At 36.3% G+C, this 18,267-nt stretch overlaps 1 protein-coding gene across 5 annotated transcripts in view; it reads left to right on the top strand.

The window, feature by feature from the left end:
- The window catches only part of LOC106878114 (ectonucleoside triphosphate diphosphohydrolase 8), a 156,449-nt gene that overhangs the window by 80,790 nt on the left and 57,392 nt on the right, over window positions 1-18,267 (top strand). Inside the window, exon 1 of one of the 5 annotated variants that reach the window (XM_089357047.1) lies at window positions 548-579. The exons of the other annotated variants lie outside the window; for them this stretch is intronic. Within the exon in view, the coding sequence (XP_089213173.1) occupies window positions 563-579 (17 nt within the window). The 5' untranslated portion in view covers window positions 548-562. Of the gene's footprint in view, window positions 1-547; window positions 580-18,267 lie in introns of those variants that run through there. 5 annotated transcript variants of the gene reach the window in all.

Raw genomic sequence — 18,267 nt, forward strand, 5'->3', positions numbered from 1 at the left:
ATATATATATATATATATATATATATATATATATATATATACATATATACATATATAGACTATTTTATTTACATATGTGCCGGAAGTCAATTGGTGATCGAGTAAAGACCACTTCTTGAACCCATTTCACTCTAAGAAACATCTCAAATTTTGGTCTCTCCGCCACTGCTTACGTTTGGGATGGCTCTTAGGGCCTGCAAGGCTGCAAGGGACTTACAAGTTATCCCACACTGACATAAAGTCAGCCCTCCAGCAACAGCCCGACCATCTGGGTGTTCGGACCTACAACGCCGAGTAAGTCCTCTGTCCGACCCACACCCTCTGCTACGCAACGCGCACGACAGATCATGCTTGATATGGGAGTGCCTTCGTAGGCCTGCTTTTGAGATGTAGACACGACCTCACTGGTTTCAAGAAAGAGACTCTTTCGTGCCCTTCACAGGGAAATGATTCACATTCTCCATATATTCAACAGCGAGTTTCAACTTATTGTATGTAACACTATTGTCCTTGAATTCTTTAACACCAGTAGCAGTCAGATTACTCCACAGCTCCCTATCTGATGCAGAGCCTTCCCAGGTATTAGTATCAATATTGATCCTTTTAAGTGTGTCATTCTGATATAAAAAATACCCAGATATGCAGCGAATAGTATTGATCATTTTGGCTATCTGTTACTTGCGCTTGAAATCATGGCGCTCCCACATTCCTGGTACTGGATATCTCGACCTGCCTCGTCTCTAGATCATGTTAGTGGGGGTGGAGAGGGCCAGTGAGGTGCTGTGCAAGCCATTTTGGACCTAAAGCCTTCGGTTGTTCAATCGCCGGCGAGGTCTAGCCGAGCAGGAGGGCGCTGCAGCGAGCAAGGCAGCCTTAGTCGCAAACCCAGATGAAGCCGACTGCTGGTGCAATAACCTCATGCACGGGCGTCACAGACATTTTGCATGGGTAATGGTCAGTGGTGTTCTTCCTCGGTCACACGTTGACAGCCCTCATCACATATATTCTTAGGTCACACGTTGACAGCCCTCATCACATATATTCTTATTCTTTTATTCTTTTACTTGTTTCAGTTAATTGACAGTGGCCATACTGGAGCACCGCCTTTAGTCGAATAAATCGACCCTAGGACTTATTCTTTGTAAGCCTAGTACTTATTGTATCGATCTTTTAGGCTGAACAGTTAAGTTACGGGGACGTAAACACACAAACATCGGTTGTCAAGCAATGGTGAGAGGACAAACACAGACACACAAACATACATATGCGTATATATATATATATATATATATATATATATATATATATATATATATCTGTAAAAATATGTGACACTTATTCGGTAGCCATGATAAAACTCCGAGTTTCGGATGCCGGGGTGGGAGCCCACGCCAACATCTCTTCAGTTATCTGGCCATTGAAAATTCCTGTCAATGGCCGGATAACTGAAGAGATGTTGGCGTGGGTTCCCACCCCGGCATCCGATACTCGGAGTTTTATCATGGCTACCGAATAAGTGTCACATATTTTTACAGACAAATTCCTCTATTTACATAACATCGAGGTCTCTTTCTTTCTATCTATCCATCTATCTATCTATCTATCTATCTATCTATCTATCTATCTATCTATCTATCTATCTATCTATCTATCTATCTATATCGGGAGATTTGTTATGGGCTAAGACCACACATATTCACTTCATCGCTTCTTTCGCTATATAGATTTATGTTGCAGCACCAAATAATTTCTAATTTATTAAAATTTTTGTTGAAACTTTCGGGTAAAAAAAAAAATGGATAATATCGAAGTTCTGTCGTTAAGGCTAATTACGTTCTACCCTGCGAAGAACGTGTGTCTTGTGTATCTGTGCATATGTGTACACATGTGTATGTGTTTGTGCGTGTGTGTTTGTGCGTGTGTGTCTGTGTGCGCGCACGTGTGTGTTTGTTTCTTTGCTCACATGTGTTTACCATCTGGAAATATCTTAGCATTACAAAACCATGGGTCCCATGTAGTGTCCCCTTATGTTAGCCTTATGATGAACATTCTTTAGCACATTATTGACAATGAGGCGTAAAGCATGATGGATGTCAGTCGCTGGCAGTACGTTTTTCAAACTGTGAATTCTTTGAAAGCAGCATGAGGCAAAATTTGCAAATGCATATAGGTGCAGGTTGTCTGTATGGTAAGAAGCTTGCGTCCTAACCACATGGTTCCGAGTTCAGTTCCGCTGCGTGGCACCTTGGGCAAATTTCTTCTACGATAGCCTCGGGCCGACCAAAGCCTTATGACTGAATTTGGTAGAGGGGAAACTGAAAAAGCCCGTTGTATATGTATCTATTTTCTATTTTTTCTATTTTCTATTTCCTCTCCCTGTTTATTTCTGTGTTCCCTTCTGTCGAAGAGCGTGGGCTCGAAACGTAAAAGACTTTCTCACTTCCCGAGCGTTAAACTAATATATCTGTTTGCTGTTTACACACCCGTCTTCGTTTTTTGTTCTTTGTAAATTCTCACTATATATATATATATATATATAGATATAGATATATTGATATATATTATATATAGCCGAAAGGCTTTTGTCCATTGTATATGTATATTCGTCCGATAGTCAAAAGATCCTTTCTATTTGTTATTTCCTAGTGTTTGGATATGTACATTCGTTTGCCTTGCTCGGGGGCTTCATGCCTTCAGCTTAAGCCCTTGGCCCAACTGGTTTCGAGCAGTATCGGAGACGGTTGGGCGAAACTACGTGGACATTCCAGATTCTGACTGAAGAAACAATTGGCTGCGAATGATCCATGTATCTTGTTTCGTCCTGTCTGCCGTTGTTGCGCTATCGTCCTTTTCCTGCTAGTTATGTTTTGACGATTTCCGTTTGTTGTTTTTTTACCTTTGGTTTATCCATGCAGCGCTACGTACAATTTAATGTGGGAGTATACTGAGTATATATATCAATGTAGTTTTTCGACAGTGCAGGCTGAACTCCTTCGCATCGATATACATATTATATTGAGTACTTTTATTTCGCATATATATATATATGCATTAGTATTCATTTATGCTTTGTATGCGAGTGTGTGTGTGAATGCTTATAAATTTTTATGCACTTATTTATGTGTGTGTTTGTATGTATGTATGCATACAATTATGTGCGTATACGTATATAGTAATACATGTAAATACATATGTATATATATGTAAATACATGTGTATGTATATATACATACATATATATATATATATATATATATATATATATATATATATATATATATATATATATATATAGAATCCGTATTTGAGAATTTTTTAAGTGAGCTTCTTCTAGCATTTTGACAGACCGGTCACTGGTCAATCTTATATACACAAGTACTATAATCTTTTTAGGATCTCGAAAAAATTTCTTTCCTGAACCTTCTGGTTCTTTTAACGTACTAGTTTCCTGGTATTAAATTCATATTAATTAATATCGAATTTTTACCATATTATGTTAATTATATATATATATATATATATATATATATATATATATATGTGTGTGATATATATATAAATAGCTCCACATACGTTTGAACAAACATTTACGTATGTCTGGAAGCATGTTTACGCATAATATTGTGTGCATCTGTACGTCTCTGTGTCTGTGAATGCGTGTTAATGTATGTGTGTGCTTTCTAGACATGGAATAATAAAAAAAAAAAACAGAGGACGATCGGGAAATATGTATTTTTCTTCTTCTTTTTCTTTCTTCTTATCAAAGAGAAAGAGTGCCGGTCTTCAATGTAATCGGTCAATGCTTCTTGTTCCATACCGGCTCCTTACGTTCATCTTATCGATCGGCATTTGCCATTATCGTCTGTTCCAGTTATTCCTTACCACCTGGTTGGTTTCAGTTAAGAAAACAACGATACACGTCTGCTTTGTTGATTCCGTTCTTTTTTTTTTTTTTTTTTTGAAAACATACATTGTTGCTATTGTTGTTGTAGTCGCTGCTAATATTATTATTATTATTATTATTATCATTATTATTATTATTATTATTATTATTATTATTATTATTATTATAATATTCTGGTGAATATTAATCGTTTTCCTTATATTTGTTCGTTCGTTCTTTATCATGTATTCTTCTTCTCATTCTTCTGTGCATGTTTTCATTCGCTCTCTCAATATTCTTTTTCAGAAGCGAATGAATGTCTTCTTTCTTACTTATCCGATTCTTTTATTGTTGCTGCATTTCATATTCTTCTAATCCTTTTTCTTTTCCTTTTCCCCGTTCAAATACGTCTTCATTGTAAAAGAAAAAAAGGAAAAAAACAAAAAAAACAGGAAAATGAAAAAAGCCCTCTTTGTGTTTTTTCTCGTTTTTTCTTTTCTGCATTATTGTTAATTTTATTGCAACAAAAACTCGTTTCTTTACTCAGTGCCCTTGTTTTTAAAAGTGTAGGAATGGCAACAAGAACAACAAGAACAACAACAACAACAACAACAATAACCCTTTCTACTAGAGGACCAAGGCCCGAAAAGTTTGGGGAGGGAACTAGTCGATTATATTGACTCCAATGCTCCACTGGTACTTGTTTCATCGATCTCGAAAGGATGGAAGGCAAAGTAGACCTCGGCGAAATGTGAACTCAGATCGTAAAGATTGAAGAAATGCTGCTAAACCTTTTCTCCGGCGTGCTAACGTTTCTTATTTTTTCTATTGCCCACAAGAGTCTACACAGAGGGGACAAACAAGGACAGACAAACAGATTAAGTCGATTAAATCGACCCCAGTGCGTAATTGGTACTTATTCAACCGACCCCGAAAGGATGAAAGGCAAAGTCGACCTCGGCGGAATTTGAACTCAGAACATAGCGACAGACGAAATACCACTAAGCATTTCGCTCGGCGTGCTAACGATTTTTCCAGCTCACCACCTTCAGCTGACAAATTGGTTAGCTTAGCGATATTTCGTCCTTAGCTACGATTTGATTTCAAATGCCGCCTAGATCGACTTTGCTTTTTGTCCTTTCGGGGTCGATAAATTAAGTACCAGTTGAGTATTGGGATCGATGTAATCGACTATCCCCCCCCCCAAATTTCAGGCCTTGTGCCTATAACAGAAAGGATTATTATTATTATTATTATTATTATTATTATTATTATTATTATTATTATTATTATCATATCACCATCATCAAACCATTTCAATAGCTTCGTGAGAGTTTCTCACTGTAACGCACTTTTGGCATTTCTCACCTATAAACAACATTTGAGATGGTATGCTAGTAGTGGTGGTCGCGGTGGGAGTGGTGATGGGGTTGCCTCTAATTTTATTCCTTTAAATATTTTCCTTTTAACATTAAAAGTATGGAATATCGGGTTGTATTGCACAATTTCGATTTTGCTTTAGTTTATTACTTACGATCTGTGCGTTTGTACTGAACCAATACTACATTTAATGCATGCACATAAATTGTGTTAATGTATTAACAAAGCAGCTCGTGCAATGTCTTCTAGAAAGATTATATTAATATAATGCATTAGTCATATGTAGACATATAATGTGTGAAATAACAATACAAAATCACAATTACTATGTCTATAGTCGGTGGAGGGATCTTCACGATTAATTCGGCCAATATTCGGATCCGCCTCACAATAGCTGTTCGACTTATCTACATATGTCAGCAATATTCGGGAGACTAAAATGACGTTTGCTGTAAGGTTTTGTTGCCCTGCGCGCCTCTCAGGCAGTTCCGTTTGGTGGCATCTCCCTTACTGCCCTAGATCACATCACATTATTGGCAGAGATTCCTGCAGATGATTTAACGTCAACAAATGATGACCTTATATGAGGTACGGTTTCTCACGGTTCGATCCTTAGGTAGGGCTGCACTTCAGTTTCAAGCAAAAACCAACACTGGCGATCTATCATCCCAAACATGAACATTACACAACCACAGACCTCAAGGTTGCTATAAATGTTGGGTGCTTGATCACCGAAAATTTCTCCTGAGAACGTACATTGTACAGACCCCATCGATAAAAATTATAAAGAAGCTCCTCAGCAGGCTCCATTGTCTTTCACGAAGAGATATACTGCCTCTTCTCTCAGCCATTTCTGTCTCTAATAAGTCTATTTTGCTTTTCGGGGCTACCTTATCTCGTGCTAGTGGAGGCGCAATGGCCCAGTGGTTAGGGCAGCGGACTCGCGGTCATAGGATCGCGGTTTCGATTCCCAGACTGGGCGTTGTGAGTGTTTATTGAGCGAAAACACCTAAAGCTCCACGAGGTTCCGGCAGGGGATGGTGGCGAACCCTGCTGTACTCTTTCACCACAACCTTCTCTCACTCTTTCTTCCTGTTTCTGTTGTGCCTGTAATTCAAAGGGCCAGCTTTTTGTCACATTGTGAGTCACACTGAATATTCCCGAGAACTACGTTAAGGGTACACGTATCTGTGGAGTGCTCAGCCACTCGCACGTTAATTCCACGTGCAGGCTGTTCCGTTGATCGGATCAACTAGAACCCTCGACGAGTGTTACAGTTTAACAATAAGTTATGGAGCGAAATAGAAGACATCATTTTCAACATACTTAGACGGTGTCAGGGAAATCTATAAATCTATTCATCAAAATAGAAATAAAATAATTATAAAGCGTGAGTTCCACTCATAGTTATGATTATGTCAACGGAACATTTATGGTTAAAGATGGCTTCTGAGAAGCGAAACTACCAGATTCTATATAAGAAGTTGCAAGATCGATTGGATAGTTGAACAGAAACGAGAATATTACTAGTACATAAACACTTACTTATTATGTTTCAAGCAAATATGTGGAAAAGCACGTATACAAATAAAACTGCACGGCTAATTAGCGCTAATTATATATATATATAACGGTAATTACATACGCATGAGTGTACCGCCTTCCATCAACACATGCCCACAGACTCACATATAAGTTACATATGTTTGTATGTACACATGTATATGAGTAAATATCTGTATCTATGTACATACACACAGGCGTATATGTACACAGAATCTGACGAAGGTTGGCAGGGCGAAACCGCGAAGGCACTAACACCCCTAGTAAGAGTATAATGAATACATACTCAGCAAAATGTACCTAGAAATTCTTAAATTTAATGTAAAATTGTTTTTATTGTAATTCGACAAAAACTAAAAAGTAGTACATACACACACAAACTCACGCATACACACACACACACACACACACACACACACACACACACACACACACACACACATTATTAAGCAAAAATATTGTTGACAATGACTTCGAAGTTTCGACCAGCTAAGATATCGTCGGACTGCGACTTTCCGATGCCCGGTCGAGTAGGAGGGCGCCGCGACGCTAATGGAAGCCGCGGGCGCGAGCCCGGGTGAAGCCGACCGCGGGTGCAGATTTCGGTGGTTGTAGCAAATATAATAATAATAATAATAATAATAATAATAATAATAATAATAATAATAATAATAAAATATATACCAGCTGTGTACTGGGTCAATGAAATCGAAATATCCCTTTCCCCGAAAATGCTGGCCATGTACCAGAATTTGAAATCAATATCATTATTGACCCTCTAATTTCCGTACAAGGACAGCAATATTTTAGGGATTGGGACAAGTCGATTATATCCTTTTCAGTACTTGACTGGTACCTTTTAATTAAGAAATAGGTAAGACATATTAAATACTTAGAAAGAAACGGAATAAAATAACATTTTGACAGTTTATGAGAATCCGGTCGGTTGTTTTCATAAACGCATTGCTTAATAAACAAGATTTATTTACGTAACGAGAGTAAATGAAAGTTTATTGTATGCACACTGGGGAGTTTATATACAAATGATTCCCACGCTCATTGTCCCACAATCGTAATTATATACACAATTTCAAAGGATATTTTGATAGATATGTAAATGAATGAGATCCATATCCGGTAATCATAATATTGTTCATAAATAGCTGTAAGAATGAACTCGATGGTCGTTTCTTAAGAGTAAACATTAACAAGGCGAAGCTTGTTTGTCTACCGTTATCTCGGTTGTGCAGAGAGATGGAGAGAGAGAGAGAGAGAGAGAGAGAGAGAGAGAGAGAGAGAGAGAGAGAGAGAGAGAGAGAGAGAGAGAGAGAGGGAGAGAGAGAGAGGAGAGAGGTGGGAGAGGGAGAAGGAGAGAAAGAGAAATTTACTATTCATCGATATATTGTATCTTCGTACTTTGGTTAATAGAGGCATACATGTATGTATAAACACACGCATGCGCATATATATATATATATATATATATATATATATATATATATATATATGTGTGTGTGTGTGTGTGTGTGTGTGTGTGTGTGTGTGTGTATGTATGTATGTATGCATAAAATCGCACTCATGCGCACACTACTGTTGGCAAACGTCTCAGAAAACTTTCTGACAATAGATTATGTTTTGTTTGTTTTTATTTTCGTATTTATGCGATGGACTCTTATTTCCGACAGCGTCCATTTTTGTTCTCTCGATATCTTTGACTTTATAATGCTTTTTAAAAAAATTCTAATTCATTTAGTTATATTTTATTCAATTTTAGTCCATAATTTTTCTTTTGAGCGGCGATGAAAAAAAAAAAAAAACGACCATCGAAAAATAACAAGAACGAATACTAATATCCAAATCTGACATCTACGAATTATTTCAACATGACAGACGATGGATTAACCGCTGTTTTATCTACTCTTCAATTTATTTCTTCATTCCAAAATACAAGGACATTTTAAAGCCTTATCATTTATATTTTCTTTCAAATTCATCTTGTTTGTTTCTTCGTACCTTCGTTCAGTCGCTCTTCATGTATTCACTCCACGGTACATATTTATTTATTTATCTACCTATTTATTCATTCATTCATTTATTTATTTTTATATTTATCTATTTATCTATTTATTTATTCAGAAATACGAAGACGTTTTAAAGCCTTATTCATTTATATTTTCTTTCAAAATCTTTATTTGTGTTTCTTCATACTTTCGCTGAGTCGTTCTTCGTGTATTCATTCCACGCTATTTTGTTTATCTATCTATCTATCTATCTATCTATCTATCTATCTATCTATCTATCTATCTATCTATCTATCTATCTATCTGTCTGTCTGTCTATCTACCTATCTATCTATCTGTCTGTCTGTCTATCTACCTATCTATTGTCGTCCCTTTATTTTATTTCATAATACACAGAGAGACGACGCTATGCATTTCGTTACTCTGTATAGCCTTCTCTGGCTCATTACATTTTATGTAGCCTTTTGTGGATCAGTGCACTTCAAATTCTTACAACTCCTCTTATAACTTCCCAGGTTTCACGAAATCTTTTATATTCTTTTATTTTGTCTTGGTCAATCAATGTATTCTACACAATGAGAATAAACTGAATAGACAAATACTACACACACACACACATGTATATATATAGTTATGATAAAATCTGTTGAGAATGTAGTACAGAGCAGTATAAAGTTCGTCCACTTTCAGATTTACCCTGTGCGTGGAAACAATTGCAGTGATTAAAAAATAAATGTCCAACCGTATTTGATATTTTTTGTATATCGACTTGTCTAACTTGCTTATCTTAACATTTACTTCTTTACCTGCTCGAATTCAAATTCTATACAGAGAATAACTGTCTCTAATTTATATATATATATATATATGTATATATATGTATATATACGTATATATCAGGCACGTGCCGTCAGTAATTACTCAGAGTAGGCAGTTGATGATGTTTATGTTGTAAAACATACGAAAAAATAAGCGAAACACGGGTGGGCGACTGAGTTGAAGGCAGATTTACTTTTGCCTTTATAGCACGTAAAGAAAACTGTTGTAGGAATGTACGCAGCACGTATACTACAGCAGTACTATGCGTAGTTTTAATACTGAGATTGAAAGGCAGGGGCGAATTATGCCTACCTAATCTACAAAAAAAAAAATATATTGTATTTTATGCATAATACCCAGAGTAACCTTTATAATTTTATTGAATTAGGTGCATATCTCCAGCTTGGCCGTTGTCAAATGACTGACACAAGGAAAAAGGAAAAAAAAAATACATATAGTGGAGGTGATTTTGAGAACGACAAGGAGTGCAAATGTTTGCCGTAACATTGGAGACAAGCGAGGCTGAATAAAATAAAGGCTAATAAATATGTCAGCAAATGTTTATTCTGTAACGGACCAGACTACATTTGTTTGTTAGAGAAATATATTATAGCTGATATCGTAACAAATTTCAATAGCATATATGTTGAGCACATAACTTCCTAGTCTAACTCGTCTCGCTGTTACTACCGTATTTCCGAAACACTATCCGTTGCTTATTTAATCTTTACATGTCTCGTCTCACTGCTTTTGTATGCTTACAGTTATATTGTTTCTGTAAGAGTGTGTATGTGTGTATGACTATGTGTGTATGTATGTATGTATGTATGTATCTCTCTCCCTCTCCCTCTCTCTCTCTCTCTCTCTCTCTCTCTCTCTCTCTCTATATATATATATATATATATATATATATATATGTACGTACACACGCTGCTTTCTTCCAAGGAATCTAACGCTCTTAGCTTAGTTTTTCCGTGGGGCTGGCCAGATTGGAGCAATCTCGAGTATAACCAGCCGAAATTGCAAAGATAATCTGGAACTCGACTGAGGAAAGGAAACTCCGAATTGAATGTTTTGTTGTCCCTTTTTTGTAGAAGTGAAGAATGAGTATACAAAGCATGTGTTTTTTTGACATATCCCGAACTATAACATTAAAAAGATCTTATATTTCTAATCACAGGTGAGCATGTATAACACCATTTCATTCTTTTTAATAATCGTCAACATGAATATTTCTTGCATGGAAATTCGGTCTTTTCGCTTCTTATAGCAACCAGATACACTGACACGTCAATAGTCTGTGAATATTTCCTATACTTGGTATCGTATTCGATTGTCACTCTGTATTTATTTATAACACTTTTGGATAATAATTTTTTGTAAATACCTCGGCATTTATGGCACACGTCGTGACGAACAAACGCAAAGCGAATTCATTCACCTAAAATCTTTGTCTTAAACAGTGTTTTCTCTGTTTAGCTATGAAATATGAATGTTTCTTTTGGCTAAATTCCATCCCCATAAGCTAATAATTTTGTTATAAAACCTGGCATTTTCTCAAGGTTGTAAATATTTCCGGTACATGTCTTTAGATCATCGACAATACGTTGCAGTAGTCTCCCTTTGTATTGTAAACCCTAACAAAACAAACAGCGGACATTTTGTGAAAGGAATGACAATATTTTTTACTGCCATATACGCGTGTAAATAAATATGTATGTATATATACATACATTCGTACATACATATATATGTATATTTAAATCTGTATAAATATGTATGTATGTATGTATGTATTTATGCATGTATGTATGTATATATGTATATTTAGATATGTGTGTGAATATATATATGTAATAACTATCTATTTGTTTATCCATACATCTTTCTATCTACATCTACCCCTCTATCTCTCTCTGTATATATATATATATATAGGGAGAATTCACAAAGAAAAACAAAAGACGAAGACAGGTGGTGTAGAAAACAAACAGATGTATTAGTATAACGCTCGAGAATTGAAAAAGTCTTTAACGTTTCGAGCCTACGCTCTTCCACAGAAAGGAACACAGAAAGAAACAAGCAGAGAAAAAATGCGCGCGTGCGTGTGTGTGTGTATACTGCAGTATCAGCACCAAGCGGTATTTAGGTACAAGCGAACTTTAGGCTAGTTGAAATATAGTTGTGACATATTTCAACTCTTAAAGGCAAATTCACTGCAGTCACCGAGGACGTAAAAGCACCATGTCTCACAAATGATGCCTCGTATCGGATTCCCAGATGCGTTTCTACATCTTTAGCCATTATCAATGGTAAATTCGCACGCACACACACATATGAGAAAGAGAGAAAGAGAGACAGAAATAGAGAGAGAGTGCGTGTGTAGTCATCGTAACTAATGTCTTACCATACTAAACCGATAAATATTGATGATGAAAGAAACAAATAAACCGTAAACGATAGCCACCGTATCTGCAAAGCACGATCGAATTAAAACTTTGTTTCGTTAGGGAAGCCGCAGAGCAAAATAAACAAAGCGATATAAAAAAAGAAATGTATCTGCTTCATACGTTGTATGTGAGTTTGTGCTTTGGTTTGGAGCTACTTTGGGGAGTAATCTGATACAGCACCTGAGTGCATGGTTACAAAATCTTTGTTTATATGCGTCTGTAGATGCAGCCCACTCTAATAATTTCTTATACATGTATCTACGTGTACACATGCATATATATGTGTGTGTGTGTGTGTATACGTAGGAGCACTCCGTCGGTTACGACGTCTAGGGTCCCAGCTTGCTCGTGAAATTATCGTAAAAGTGGCTGAGCACTCCACAGACACGCGTGCACTTAACATATTTCACTGGGAGATTCAGTGTGACAAGGATGGCCCTTTCAAATACAGGTACAACTCATTTTTGGCAGCAACGTGAAAGTAATGAGTCTTGCTTAAGGATACAAAGCATCGCCGGGAATTGAACTCATGACACACACAGAGACATTTACGCACGTACACACACACATATATATTCATGCATACATACACACACACACACACACACACACACACACACGCACGCGCACACACACACATACACACACACACACGCACACACACACACACGCGCGGACACACACACATATCAAACAAATGACAAGAGACGGAAAATGGAATACACGAGTGTAGCGATAGGCAGTGAACGTGCTTTATTGGCGTACTACGAGGAACATTTCCAACACTTAAATATTAACTTAAATATTAGATTATGTATGTATGTATGTATGTATGTATGTATGTAGGTCTATACGTGTATGCATCATAGGAGGATTGTGTACTATATATTTTAGATGTATATTCTAGAGGTGGCTCTAGAGAATTGGACGATCGTGTTTCGATTTCCATTTACTTGTATTTTATACTCCTGTTACGTAACCAATCTTAATGTAAATAGCATAAGTCAACTGCTCTTTAAAACTTCGCCCTGTAATACAGAAAACCTGAAATGCACGAAACAATAGACCAGGTCACAAAATGCGAAGCATGTGACGAAGATTTTGGAATGTACAAACCATCTTTTCATTACCAGCGTTAAATGCATGTCTGCCTGCCTGTCTGTTTGTACCATAGTGGATTAAATGAAATTTATTCTCGTTTAGCCGCATACTGTGTTTGTTCAACCAATAGATAACAGCGAGTAGATCCGAATGGAGATTAGTCTGATCTCCTGCTCTACGCCCTGTCCTGTCGACGACTTTCAGAAGCTTAAAGTCATCCGCGAAAATTCTAATGCTGCTCTGTTTGATGACCATGCTGTTTATATAGTCTATAAAGTGAAGCGGGCCCAAAACAGTTTTCTGGGGCGCACCAGCGGTGACCTTTGCTGGGCTTGAATAAATGCCACCGATCGCAACATGTATTCTGTTCACCAGGAATTTCTTAAGTCAATGCAGTTTATAACGTATTCTAATATTGGAAGATATTGTGGTCGACTCTGGTTATTAAAACACCTTTGGCAATAAGCTTTCCACATAAGGCATGGACGTTTTCATTGTGAGAAAGAGTGACCCCTTGAGTTCATGAGAATGTCAATTTCACTGTCACCTCAGTTGCGATTACTATTTGCATGTGTCAGCATTGTGGTACATCTTTGCTTTTCAATTGTTGATGTTATTGTTGTTGTTGCTGTGAACTACTTCTGTTTCTTTATCAGTACGGGCTTATATTTGTTGGGTTTTGAATCATGCCAAAATGGACAAAGGCATCAAAGGTCATTTTGCTTAGTTTTTGCAAGAAAAGAAATACAGGCAACAACAGCAAATAAAGAAAGTAAATTATAAACAAAATATTTGTTTTGTGGAATATCGTTTGGGAATGGACAACGATATTCGTGTACGACACAGTGTTGAAAAGTTGGTCTTTAAAATATTGTGAACATTTGTGTGTATTTCTTAAGAGAACTATTGTGTACATACGAATATTTGTTGATAGAATATTGTGTTTTCAGAACAAACTAACCAAAAATTAAACAACACACAGACACACACACATATGTATATCTATATCTACACATATCTTTATACATATAATGTATGAGTGTGCGTGTATGTATGGATATATATATATATATATATATATATATATATATATACATACATACATAGATACAAACACTCGCATATGTGCATATATATATATATATACAGGGTGATTCAAAAGTCTCCATACATAGGAAAAATTATTATTTTTTTAAATAAGAAACAGTTTATAAGATCCCCTAGATCCCCTGATCTGACCCCTCTTGATTTTTATCTTTGGGGGCATTTGAAAGGCATGGTGTATCGCGGAAAGACGAAAGACATAAATCATTTGAAGGAACGCCTCACCAACTCCTTTGCGCACGTATCACCAGATGTGCTGTTACGAGTTCACAATGAGTTGGGCAAACGTATTGCAATGTGTATTCAAAACAATGGTAGCCATAGAGAGCCTGTTAAATAAAAAAAAGAAACTGTTCTTATAAATTGCTTCTTATCAAAAAAATAAATTGTCCCTATGTATGGCGACTTTTGAATCACCCTGTACAGATATATACAGAGAGTGTATATATACGGGTGCCACATGTCAGATGTCGAAATGATCGCAGAGCAACGTGAAATGAAGGGTTTTGCTTAAGAGCACAGCGCTTGGTCTAGGAATCGAACCCACGATCTCATAATTGTGAGTGCAACACCTTAACCACTAAGCCATGCTCTTATATACATATATATATATATATATATATATATATATATATATATATATATATATATATATATATACATATATATATATATATATATATATATATATATATATATATATATATATATATATATATACATATATATATATATATATATATATATATATATATATATATATATATATATATATATACATATATATATATATATATATATATATATATATATATATATATATATATATATATATATATATATATATATATTCATATATATATGTATATATACATATAACTATGCATATATGTAAGTATGTATGTATGTATGTATGTATACCTATGTCTGTGTGTCTTTTTGTGTCTGTGTTTGTCCTCCGCCACCGCTTGACAACCGATGTTGGCGTGTTTACGTCCCCATATTTTAGCGATTCGGCAAAACAGACTGCTACAATAAGTACAAGGCTTAAAAAGAAAATAAGAACTGGGGTCGAACTGAAATTCCTTAAGGCGGTGCCCCAGCATGGCCGCAGTCTGACTGAACCAAGATAGAAAATGAAAGATGTGTGCGCGTGTTTGTAGGCGTGTGTGCATGTATGAATGACTAGATGCAGATATGTGTATGTGTATATAACTGTATGTATGTCAATAAATCTATGTATGTATGTGTGCGTGTGTGTGTGCGCGCGCGTGTGTATGTGTGTGTGTGTGTTATTGAGATGTTAGAAAAAGTTCTATTTTTAAATTGAGATTTTGGTCACTCCTTGACTTTCTCTGTAGTCTAAGTACTATCTTCCTCTTTCGTGCACATGCAGTAACATTTATGTACACACGTGCACACACACACAAGCACGTTCACACGTGCTCACTCACTCGCACGAATATATATGTGTCTTCTGTGTCACTGGGTCTATGTGAGTTGGCGATGCGTCTATTGTCGAGACAGGATGGTCACCATTTCCAGCTTCCTCCTCCGTTCATAATATCTGAGATTGTATTCGCTGCACTTCTGTACGCATGCACACGCGCGCCCACACCCCTTCCCTTCCCCCACACAAGCTCGTATATACGAGCGTACCTACTTACATATACTCACGTATATATATATATGAGTATATCTATATCTGTATATATTTGTACACATACATTTGTATACATACATATTAATACATACGTGCATACATATATACATACATACATATATATACATACATACATGCATGCATGCATACATACACATATATATTGTATAAAGGATCGTGGGTAAGGCCAGAACAATGCAAAATAAATGCAAGGTAAATCACAAGAAAACAAATATATTAATTAATGTAGACACCTTGTATTCAATATTTCGGGGTTATGACCCCATTTTCAAGAAAATAAACCAATGTTGCCCTAAGAATAAGGACAAAGTAAAGTTACTACCTGCTTTTATAGCAAATGGATGCAGGTAGTTTATTCCGTCCCCCACGCAATTGAAAAAATCGCAACATTCGTTTATTTTCTTGAAATGGAGTCATAACCCCGAAATATTGAATACAAGGTAAGTCTACATTAATTCACAAATTTGTTTTCTTGTGGTTCACCTTGCATTTACGATCCTTTATACGATATATTCTACACAATGCTTCATAGTAATTATTCCATTATAATATATATATATATATATATATATATATATATATATATATATATATATATATATATATAAGAAACTAGCAGAGAAGCTGGGATTTGGTCATTTAACCATTCATCGGCACCTGCGTGCCATCGGAAAAGTCAGCAAATAGGGCCAATGGGTTCCACATAAAATTTCCAAGTCTAATCGCGCGCAGAGAGTGAATGTATGCTCTTCGTTGCTGTCACATCATGAATGAACCTCTTTTGGAATGAATAGTGACTGGTGATGAGAAATGGGTTCTCTATAAAAATGTCAAGTGCCGAAGATAGTGGGTAAGAAAGGAAAAACACCGGTACCCCAGGCTAAAGAAGGTCTTTACCCACGTAAGATGTTCTTATCTGTTTGGTAGGATATGAAAGGTTTAGTTCACGTTGAACTTTTAAACCCAAACCAAATGCGAGCAACTTGAGCAGCTTAAGTCAGCACTAGAAGGAAAACGACGATCTTTGGTTCCAAGATGAAAGATGTTCTTCCATCAGGATAATGCTCGGCCGCATACAATGAGTATGACATTCCAAAGGCTGGAGCAGTTTGAATGGGAAACGATGCCCCACTCATCATATTCGCCGGACATTGCCCCATCTGATTATCATTTGTTCCACATTCTTCAAAATCATTTGGACGGAAAAAATATGAATTCTGTAGACGAGATCATAACAGTACTGGAAGAGCATTTTTCGCTATGGACAAGTGAATTTTGGAAGAGGGGCCTGACAAGTCTACCAGATAGATGGATAAGCACTGTAGAAAATGAAGGAGAGTGTATTTCAGATTAAAAAAGAACTTTGTTTATCTTATGTTTGAAAAATAAAAGAAGTATAAAAAAGCCGCATTATTTATGGAATGACCCAATATTAATATATATATATATATATATATATACAGAGAGAGAGAGAGAGAGAGAGAGAGAGAGAGAGAGAGAGAGAGAGAGAGAGAGAGAGAGAGAAATAGAGAGAGAAAGAGAAAGAGAAAGAAAGAGAGAGAGAGAGAGAGAGAGGGAGAGAGAGAAAGAGAGAGTTTTGATGATGTACACAGGAGCTCAAAACATGGCTATATATGCGGGTTCCGTTTTTTATGTTAACACTTGACAGAAGTTTCAGGCGTGATTCAAGAGCTGCAACTTCTGCAGATTATTATATAAAAAAAGTATATGTATACACACACACACACACACACACATATGTATGAATATATGTATATATATCTATATGTACATATGCGAATGAATGAACGCATATATATATATATAAAAGAATGTATGCGTAAACGAAAACAAAAGCAAAAATATCTAAAATCTGTCTCCCTGACGTGTTTCTTAATTCTTATATTGTTATTCCAAATAACAGACAGAACGGATACTTGTGAACAATCTAGATTGAGGCCTCGTTTCATATCTTCATAACGCATCTGTCTCTCATTCTTGCTGTTATCTCTCTCTCTCTCTCTCTCTCTCTCTCTCTCTCTCTCTCTCTCTCGCTCTCTCCCCTCCCTCTCTCTCTATTTCTCTGTCGGTCTAACCGACCCGGTTTCCTGCGCTCTGATTCTCACCCAATCGTGTATAACGAAACCAGATATGGGTCGCAATTATTATAGACACCTCTCTCTCTCTATGTTCTCTCTCTTTCTCTCCTGCTTCATCTCTCTCATTCTCTCCTGCTTCATCTCTCTCATTCTCTCTCTCTCT

Source organism: Octopus bimaculoides, chromosome 9 (assembly GCF_046866305.1).
Source record: "Octopus bimaculoides isolate indiv1 chromosome 9, ASM4686630v1, whole genome shotgun sequence".
In the NCBI taxonomy this organism is placed as follows: domain Eukaryota; kingdom Metazoa; phylum Mollusca; class Cephalopoda; order Octopoda; family Octopodidae; genus Octopus; species Octopus bimaculoides.